Source organism: Alexandromys fortis, unplaced genomic scaffold (genome assembly GCF_014885135.2).
Source record: "Alexandromys fortis isolate MF-2015 unplaced genomic scaffold, M_Fortis_MF-2015_v1.1 scaffold_79, whole genome shotgun sequence".
In the NCBI taxonomy this organism is placed as follows: Eukaryota; Metazoa; Chordata; class Mammalia; order Rodentia; family Cricetidae; genus Alexandromys; species Alexandromys fortis.
The window spans coordinates 3,290,242-3,301,006 of NW_026067964.1; the positions used below are offsets into that span (position 1 = coordinate 3,290,242).

At 40.1% G+C, this 10,765-nt stretch overlaps 1 protein-coding gene across 1 annotated transcript in view; it reads right to left on the reverse strand.

Annotated features, from left to right (window-relative positions):
- The window catches only part of Ankrd31 (ankyrin repeat domain 31), a 146,143-nt gene that overhangs the window by 75,066 nt on the left and 60,312 nt on the right, over positions 1-10,765 (reverse strand). Inside the window, exons 9-11 of the mRNA XM_050153809.1 lie at positions 9,850-10,127; positions 9,250-9,326; positions 3,186-3,341 (exon numbers count right to left, since the gene is read on the reverse strand). Of these exons, the coding sequence (XP_050009766.1) occupies positions 3,186-3,341; positions 9,250-9,326; positions 9,850-10,127 (511 nt within the window). The remainder of the gene's footprint in view (positions 1-3,185; positions 3,342-9,249; positions 9,327-9,849; positions 10,128-10,765) is intronic.

Here is a 10,765-nt window from a genome sequence, read left to right on the forward strand (position 1 = left end):
CTTCCCCCAATCAAGTCCCCCTCCCTCATCAGCCCAAAGAGCAATCAGGGTTCCCTGCCCTGTGGGAAGTCCAAGGACCACCCACCTCTATCCAGGTCTAGTACATAGCGGACAAGGAGGACTACTGAGAACTCAAGAATAATGGCAATGGGTTTTTGATCCTACTGCACGTACTGGCTTTGTGGGAGCCTAGGCAGTTTGGATGCTCACCTAACTCTCACATCTTGATTTAACCCATTTCTAATAATCTGTTTAATACCACAAGGTCATGGCTTACCAGGAAAGATTTAGCACATCTGACCTGGCAGCTCCATGGCAGCTCTCCATCTGCCCTTCTTCCCAGCATTCAGTTCTGTCTACTCCGCCTACCTAAGTGTTGTCCTATCAAAAGGCCAAGGCAGTTTCTTTATTCAACCAATGAAAGCAACACAGAGACAGAAAAATCTCCTACACTAAGAAGTAGTTAAAATTAAAGGCCATTTGAGGGTTAGTATGGAAACCTAACAGAGTAGAAAGTTCCTAAAATATATACATCTATAAAGACAATCTATATGAAATGGCCAAACAATGGGCAAAGCAGAATTTCAACTGGCCACATCTTGCCACCAAACAAAGTTTACAGTATCTAGACAGTTAAGCTGTTGGCCAACAGGTTCCAACAAACACTTCATCCTTGCTGCCAGGAATAGTATACCCACCTAGACCAAAATAATGGCCCAAAAGAGCAGATCTACCTTTAAAAGTTCTCAGAAAGTGGCATACACCTTTCCTATTCTGCTGTGACAGTCAAGCCCAGAAGCACCAACAACCAGACACTGCCTGTGATGTCTACATTCCTAAGCACATGGTAGGCAGTTTCGTTTTAAGGCACTCAACATTGATTTCCATCATGTTGTGTTAACAGCTCTTGTTTTATAAGATAAACATCGTCTGATCAACTTGCTAAAATACAGATTTGTGTGTTCCACACACACACACACGAGATGGGAGGGGGAGGGAGGAGAGAGGGAGGAGAGAGAAATTAAATTAGTATTTTTAAACAGATGTAGTTAATTTCTGATGAAAATGGCTTGTTGACTACTTTGTGGAAACACTGTTTTCTGGCTCTAAAAAAATATGACAGCAAACAGTAAAAATAGAGATATGATGCACAACAGAGAGGAAAGATGAATAATAAGAGTCTGAGAAGCTTGGAAAATAAAATAATGATAATTAATTCAGGAAGGTCATGGAAGTGCCTGGGGAAGTGAGGAAACTGGCTGAAGATACATAGGGAACAGCCAGAAAGGTTGTTAACACTGTCCCAAGAAAAGGGGGAATGAAAAAATACATTAAGACGTAATTGGAAACTCATAGAGTCAAATCTGGCTGCATGTAGAGATACTTTCAAACTCAAGAAACACTAAGTACTGAAGAAGGACTACAAATCCCTTAAAAATCAAGAGAGTAGATGTGAGGGTAGGGGCTCAGAGGCTGGGCAGTTCAGAGATCCAGGATAGAATCAAATACAACTGACAAAAGACAAGTCCATGAAATTATCTCTAACGTTATTCTGCTATGCTCATAGTCTGGTGCCTAGTCCACCTGCCATTAGAGAGGCTTCAACCAGCACCTGATGGATATAGATACAGAGACCCACTGCCAAACATTTAGTGAACCTCTGGAAATCCAGTGCAAGACGGGAAGGATGGATTAAGAAAGTCAGAGGAGCCAAGAACACCGTGGAAAAGCACAAAGACTCAAATTACCTGGGCTTATGGTGACTCAAAGAGACTGAACCACCAACCAGAGAACTTGCATGGGTCTGACCTGGACCCTCTGCACATAGGTTACAGTTGTGTGGCTTGGTCTCCTTGTGGGACACCTAACAGTGGAAGCAGGGACTATCTCTGACTCTTTTACCTGATTTTGGGACCCTTTCCTCCTACTGGGTTGCCTTATCCAGCCTTAATAGGAGAAGAGATGCCTAGTCTTGCTGTAACTTTGTATGCCATGGCTGCCTGATATACATGGGAGACCTGCACTTTTATGAAGAGAAAGGAGGAGTGGATGGTGGGAGGAGGATGAGGGAACAGACTGGGAGAAGAGGCAGGGAAACTCTGAATAAGCTGGGAAAATTAGCTAATTAATTAAAAAAATTTAAAGAGTAAATCTCTTGCAAGCAGAAGAGTAAGGTTTATAGAATCTTAGTTATTAATCTAAGTGTATGATTTAAGGGCTAGGGAGACAGTTCAGCAGATAAAGGTGCTTGCTGCTAACCTTGATAACCTGAGTTCAATCCTGGGATCCCACAGAGTAGAAGGAGAGAACTGACTTTCACAAATTTTCCTCTCATGTCCACACATGCGCTGCTACAGTGTGCATGCACACCCACGCTCATGCATACATGCACACTGAATCAATCAATCTAAATAAAAATCAATCATTTCAAAAATCATTTTAAACTATGACCACATTGCAAAACCAGGCCTTCATATTCTAAGTACTGGAGCAGTACCTGCTCAACCATGGGTTGCACTATGCCATCATTTATGCACCAGAGATTCTGCACTGTTTGATAAATAGGCAATCTAGAAGCTAAAGGAAAAGTATAGATACTCCAAAGCACCCGCAGACTGGCCCACTGTTGTTCACATAAGTATCTTTATACACTAACACACAAGTTATCTTTACAATCAGTCCTATCTAGAAAACATGTAAGATTCTCCACAGAAGGAAGTACTGCAGAACCGGCCACAAGGAAAAATTGCTTCCTTCCTTAGTAATCTATCCACCTTCTACCTCATATTCTATTCTGCCTGTTTCCCCGGTCTTACACCTTCTGTATCCCTGCCATTACTACAAATTTTCCCTTGAGATTTGGTTAACATTAGTTACTTCCAGTTTTGGTCTCATCTTACCTCCATTCAAGGTTAAGTCTCACATTAGCACTCTTGTAAAGTGAGCACCAGGAACCAGCCTTCTTTCTGTAAATGCACTGCACACGGCCTGCCTGACATCTTTAATGAGAAATGGAGTGTTCTTCCACCACTCAACTAATTCTCTTCCTTGAGAAATAATGAGGAGCCAGAAAGTTACTGGAGAGCATACTGCCTTCGGCTCACTTTGTCATACTCTAATGTGGGCAGTTCAGCTGAGACAACAGATGGCTCCCTAGACAACTGTGGGTAGTAACCTTGACTTACCAGCATAACTCAGCTGATTGACATTTCCACCATTTTTTATGCAACAGCGAACCAGATCAACATCATCATGGAGAGCAGCTTTATACAGTAAATTCTCTCCAAAAACGTTTCTCCAGTTTATACTACAAGGACACATTTTATTCATCTTCCCTTTTCCTAAAATGAGAGAAAGAACAAAGGTGCACACCTTTAATCCCAGCACCCAGGAGGCAGGGGCAGGTGGATCTAAATTCAAGGACAACCTAGTCTATAAAGTGAGTTCCAGGACAGCCAGGGCTACACAGAGAAACCATTTGTCAAAATGGGGCAGAAGGCGGGGGACAGACTATGATTAATCTAGTCAATATTAAAAGTGGATATATTACATTATTAAAGAGTATTTTATCCATTAGCATTACTGTAATTTTATCTAAATATAAAAAAAGTAAAGATGTGTTAGTTTTAAAATATTTGTAGTAAACTAAAACTCATGATATAGAATATACATTGATTAAAACCTTACAAAAGTGCTCATAAAAGATGACAGATTTTCTTAAAAATTCTAAGCAAAGGATTACTTAAATCTAGAATTATTTACTGTCTGCTATATTATCTATCTGCATGTCTCTGCAGGTCCATGAGGTAAAAGCTTAGTTTTTTAGTTACTAGGAGATAGTAGAGCTTTTAAGAGGTTGGGTCTACTAAGAGGAAGTCAGGTTACTGGAGGTATATTGGCAAAGGAGACCTTCTCTTATGCTTTCTGCTCATAACATAAGTAGATTTGTCCCCCGGGTGCTTCTGCCATTATTACAGGTCCAATCATCCATGGACTGCACCCTCTAAATCTAGAATCCAAAATAATCTGGTGTAGGACAATTCTGTATTCTGTCAATTATGTTTTAAATAAATGCTGATTGGCCAGTAGCAAGGCAGGAAATATAGGCGAGACAACCAGACAGGAAGTAGAGGTGGGGCAAGGAGAACAGGAGTATTCTGAAAAGAAGGAAGCTCTCCTCCACAGTCCTATCCAGACACTGAAAAAGCAGGATGTGATCTGCCCTGCTAAAAATGGTACTGAACCATGTGACTAACATATACTAGAATAATGGGCTAATATAAAATATAAGAGTTAATAAGAAGCCTGAGCTAATGGACCAAGCAGTGTTTTAATGAATACAGTTTCTGTGTGGTTATTTTTGGGTGTAAAAAAACTGGGTGGCTGGGATGACAAGTAGCCCACTCCTCTTGTTACAGAATGGCACCCAGAAATTTTCCTGACTCAGCACCGTAGCAGGAAAAAGGCCACATGGTTTTAAAATGTCGCTTCCTGGGATGTGCTGCCAGTACAAATGCCAATTATTAAGCATTTCAATGGCATTTGTGGACCCCGGGATGTTTCTGTTCCCACTTGGGGTCGAGAACATGCCCGTGGCTCGGCTCTTCCTGCCTGGGAAGACAGCGGATCAGTCTACTAGGCCAGGGCAGGCAGGAGAGCATGGCAGATTCCTGCCGCCATATACAGAAATGTTTCCAGCTCCACAATGCTCTGCATGGCAGATTTGGCTGTAATTCAGATAAAAAGGGTTTATGTGCTGCACGCTCAATCTTGGGGCTGGAGAGATGGCTCAGAGGTTAAGAGCACTGGCTATTCTTCCTAGAATTCCTTTTTAAGCCCTCTTACATAAGTTTTACATGGCGTTAGTTGGCCACACTGGGTGCCAAATGTTGATAGAGACAGTGCCCATTGTTTGTTCCAGCCGCCTGGCTAGCTTACACCTGAAATAACCACATAGAAATTATATTAATTAAATCATTGCCTGGCCCATTATCTCTAGCCTCTTATTGGCTAACTCTCACATCTTGATTTAACCCATTTCTAATAATCTGTTTATCACCACGAGGTCATGGCTTACCAGGAAAGATTCAGCATATCTGACCCAGCAGCTCCATGGTGGCTCTCTGACTCTGCTTTCTTCCTCCCAGCATTCAGTTCTGTCTTCTCTGCCTACCTAAGTTCTGCCCTATCAGGCAAAAGCTGTTTCTTTATTGATTAACCAATGAAAGCAACACATAAACAGAAGGGCCTCCTACACCATAAGAAAATTGGCAATTTAGATCTATGACCCTGCATTTAGAGAAACGAATGCAGTGAGCCCCAAGGTCCCTATGAATTTTGTTCAGATGAACTTTCAGAGAATATTGGTACAGGGGAAGGGTGTTACAAAGTAAGGCGACCCCATTAATCTTAGAAACAGAATCAGAGTTTGGTGAGACAGTTGTATCTAGAACTTAATGTGGCAAGTGGGGTACCACAGAAGAGGAAATAAAGGAAAGGTATCAAAAATCTACATGGGTGTCCTTGAGTCATTGGTTAAGTAAACTGCTCGCATATAATGATGGAGGAAGGCATTGGTTAATTATAATAAAGAAACTGCCTTGGCCCATTTTATTGGTTAGAACATAGGTGGGTGGAGTAAACAGAGAGAATGCTGGGAGAAAGAAGCTGAGTCAGGCAGTCGCCATGGTTCTCCCACTCCAGACAGACGCAGGTTAAGATCCTCCCTGGTAAGCCAGCTCGTGGGCTACACAGAATATTAGAAATGGGTTAGAACAATATGTAAGAGCTAGCCAATAAGAGGCTACAGATAACGGGCCAGGCAGTGTTTAAAAAAAACACAGTTTCAGTGTAATAATTTCGGGGCATAACCTAGCAATGCGGGCGGCTGGGTGCTGGGGACGCAGCCCCGCCGCTCATATCACAACAATATAAGAATAATTTAGGCTGGGGAGATGGTTCAATGAGTACAGTGCTTGCTAAGCAAGTGTGAGAACCTGAGTTTGGATCCCCAGCACCTATGTAAAGGCCAGGCACAGCAGCATGTGCCTGACCCCAGAGGTGGGGAGGTACAGACTAGCTAGTTGGTTATCAGAAACAAAAACCTCAAAGTAAGTGAAAAATAACGCGGGGAACAATAGGAATAGACACATACATCAGCATCTGGTCTCCACGTGCATACACACAGACAGGCATACCTGCACAGAAACATGCATATAGCCTACATAAACACAAAGAGGAGCCTTTTCCATAAGGCTAAGCAAGAACAACTAATGAGTAAGTAGAGAATTGCCAGCTCTCACACAGGGCTAGGAGACATTTGCATTCCTAGGAGTCTGAGTATACAGACCTTGCTGAACACCCAGGGCATTTAAGAGACCCCAGAATAGTCATTTCTCATGACCTCCCTTCTCCAGGGCCCAACACTACACATGCCTTTCAAAATCTTTATACTGAAAAGTTAATCTTCATGTAACTTGTCAGCCAAAGTAAAATTCAACACTACTTTTAAAACACACAAGTAGAAATATTTTGTTGCATATGAATATTGACTCATTTTCCACATTGTCTTTTCACTTCAGAAAAGTAGTTTTGCATGTTTATTTCCAGACTGTATTTAATTTCCTTGACCTATTTTCCTACTGATACCAGTGTCATGCTATTTTTTATTATGATAGCTACAAAATTCCTAAAGCTTGATCAGAATAGCTCTCAAATTTTATTTCCAGTCACTTTGCTGTTGTAGGTCCTTTGCATTTAAAAATAAATTGACTAATAGTAATCTTATAAAAAGAAAGGAAAAGAGAGAGATGAGGGAGGAAGGGGAATGGAGTGGAGAGAAGGCTGGAGTGATGGCTCAGTCAGCAGTGCTTGCCTAGCAAGCATAAGAACCTGAGTTAGATCCAAGACAGAGACCAGGGCTCCTAACGGCTTCCTAGCTAGCCAACTTAGCTTTCTTCGGCAAGTTCCAGGCCAGTGAGAGGCTGTCCCCTGGCCTTGACATGTACCTGAACATGTGCACCTTTTTCCTCTGCCTAAACCTGTGCATGTGTGCATGTGCACAGACATGGGGGTGGGGGAAAGAAAAGACAGAAGAGTCTCTGTGTGGGTTTAACTAGGATTTTATACAAACCACAAATCTGAAAAGCAGCACTTTAATAATAGTTCTCTTCTGTTCATCAAATTTTCTTTGATTTCTTTAGGTCTTTTTTTGTTTTGGTAAGTTTTAGTGATTCGACTTTTTTTTAATAAAATTCATTTCTAAATATACATTTTGCTATTATAATGGTAGTTTTCAAATTTCACTTTATTTATTGCTATAATATAGGCTATTTGCATATTTTGTACCCTACAAACTTTCCTGAATTAAATGACAGTAGATATATTAGTTGCTTTCCAGTTGCTATGATAAAACACCATAACCAAAAGCAACTTAAGAAAGAACAGCTTATTTTGGCTTACAGTTTCAGAGGTAAGGTAGCTTTTATCATAGATTCCATCAAATTGTTGACATACATAATTGTGTTTGTGACTAAATCCACTCTTAATATTACTGCTTTTTGTTTTTCTACATAATAACTAGCTAGAACTTCACAATGTTCTAAAGAAATAGTGAGAATAGATACTTTTATTAGTGGTATTAGGGGATATCCTGGCTATTTACTTTTTTATTGACTTGACACAAGCTGGAGTCATTTGGGAAGAGGGAATCTCAGTTGAGAAAATGCCACCACCAGATTACCCTGTGAGCAAGTCTGTGGGAGCATTTTCTGGACTAATGAGTGATACGGAAGATTCCAGCTCACTGTGGGTGGTCCTGCCCCTGGGTAGGTGGTCCTGAATTGCCTAAAACAGCAAGCTGAACAAGCCATGGGGAACAAAACAGTAAACAGAGTTTCTCCAAGGCTTATATGCTTCAGTTCCTGATTCCAGGTCCCTGCCTTGAGTTTCTGCCCTGACTTCCCTTGGTGGTGAAGATTGTGACTTGAAATTTGTTCATAAGAAAACAAAACAAATCAGAAACCCCCTCCCTAAGTTGCTTTTGATCACGGAGCTTTGTCCCAGCAACAGAAACCCTAAACAAGACAGAGGGAAAGCATTTATTATCTTATCAATGATTAGACTAGTCATATGGTTTTCATACACGCCTGTGTCAAGTTGAGGAAACTCTTCTATCCTTGTTTCCTGAAATTCTGACTAGAAGTGAGGGTTTGATGTTATCCAATGCCCTCTTTACATCTGTTAAAATGATCTGTATAAGATTTTCTTTTGAGATTGTTAATCTACGTTGTAGTGAATAATTTTCAAATTTAAAGCCAGTATCAACAGTAAAGATTTAGGTATTAATATTTTGACATTAAAAATTGCACTATTTAAACTGTATACACCTCAGTGAGTTTAGAGACAAGAATAGAGGTGTGAAGAGTACCATCAGCAAGACCGCAGACACCCTTCCTCTTCTCTGTTCTTACTGTTTCACGGGAGTTTGTTCCTAACGAGTGCATTTAAACAAAAATTAAGGTATAAGGGAAAAGAATGATACTACTGACTATATACATTTAAACATTTGTCGAAATACATTCTAAAGAAGACACAATGTGAAACAGATTCAGAAAATTCAAACAGATGCAATCTATTGCCCATATTTCAATTTTGTCAAGGTCACTATGACTTTTAACTGAGTTTCTATATTATTTTATTGTAATAGAACTTTTTTTTTTTTCAAGACAAAATTTCTCTGCAGCTTTGGAGCTTGTCCTGGAACTAGATCTTGTAGATCAGGATGGCCTTGAACTCACAGATATCTGCCTGCCTCTGGCTCTTGAGTGCTGGGATTAAAGGCTTAAAGGCGTGAGCTGCCACCACCACCCTGATTGTAACACAACTTTTTAATTCAATCTTACAGCTTATATAGAAACAGCAATTTGTCCTCTCATGTCTCTACTCCTGTTTTTGGTATGCAATGTCAGTCTTTTGCTGTGTTAGCCATATATTCAAATATGAAATTATCATCTAGCTGTTCTCTATAGAGGAAAGTATAGAAACCAATACTACCCTGGCAGCCATTTAATTTCAAATCCCATTTATGCTACTAAGAAGTTATGTGTGCTAGTAGGTAAAGTCTTACTTACCATCACTAAAATTGTTAACTCATCAATAAAACTGAGGTACTATTATAAATTGTTCTACTTCAATTCTGTTTCTATAAGCTATGTAAAGAAATGAAAAAATATTCAAAAAATGTCTCACCATTTTTTATTTTAAGTTGATCATTTTTCTTTCTCTGTTCACTCTTGAATCTGGATAAATGCATAATCTCCCTCTTACTGTCAGTCTTTAAGACAGAACCCTGCATTCTTTAAAAAATTGACTTATTAAATAATTGCAATTTTTATAAGCAGTCATGGAGAATCACATAAAACTTTGACAACTATTGAAAACCAATGATAGCTACTGAGTTATTCTCAACTGACAAAGCAACTTAAACATGGGATGGGGCCTTAAGTGAGCTATAGATACCCCCGTGAGAGCCAAGCCCATGCCAGTCTTTTAGTTATTTTCAGTGTAGTTCCCTACAAATGTGAGGATTCTCAGGCTCCTGCACTCCACTCCCAAGCTGGCATGTCACTATCCACTCTATTCACTGCATATGGGAAGGAGGGAGGCTCTCTGCAGGAGTGTGAGGGGTGAAGGAACCTGCTATGTAGTGGGGGGACTGATTAAAAACTGCAAAATTAAAAACAGCAATAGAAAAATGCTTTTTACTTAGGGGTAAGTTGACACTGCCTCTAACATCCTCCAGCACCCAATTATCCATTAGATTTCCAGAATATCTATGTAACAACACACCTGGAATTCTCAGTTGCAAATATGTTACGCATTTGATCCTCACAACTAAGTGGTTTTGATGAAATACTTTCTGGCATTTTCAACACGTCTGTATGTGCCACATCTCCGCTTGCTTTCAGTTTTTCCAGTCTAGATGATCTTCTGAGTACATAGGGTGTTTCCTGGACAGAGGTATTTTTCACGGTATCTGATTTTCCCTTATCATTTAGTTGCTCATAAGACTTGGTATTTTCATGAGTCCGTGTTTGCAATCTAAATGGTTTTGGGTCTTCTATAGTCTATGAAGATATACACATATCCATAAATAATTATAACATTAAACCAAAAAATTAAATTTATCTTCTCTGATAAAATTGTCTTTGAGATTAAAGTGTGCCAATTCTCATAAGCATATATGAATATAATGCTACAATTGTATTTTGAAAGAACAATGTAGATTTTAAGCTTATGAAAACACATAAGCAGCTAGTCTTGGCAATGCATGTCTATAATACGACTACTTAGAAAACTAAGGCAGGAGAACTGAGTTTGAGGCCAGTCTGGACTTCATAGAGAGACCTGGGGTAGAGGAGGTAGTGAAAAGACTTTAAAATTATTTTCATCAATATTTAACTTTAAAATTCACAGGAAAATATAAGATCACTTTTGGTGCATTAATTTGGCAGGAAGTAAGTTGTTTGGAATAAGACACCCACATAAGAACATTCTACATTTACTCACAGTCCTTCTGTTATGGTTTTCTGTCTCTTTAAGAGACAAGCCACGCCCACTCCCTCCCCCATCCGCTGAGGCAGGCTGATCTTCAGCTTCCGGCGTGAGGTCGCTCTCTTTTCCATCTTCCTCTCGGAGAGGCAGCTTCGCTTCTGCCTCTCTCCCCACCTCTCTCTCTCTCTCTCTCTCTCTCTCTCTCTCTCTC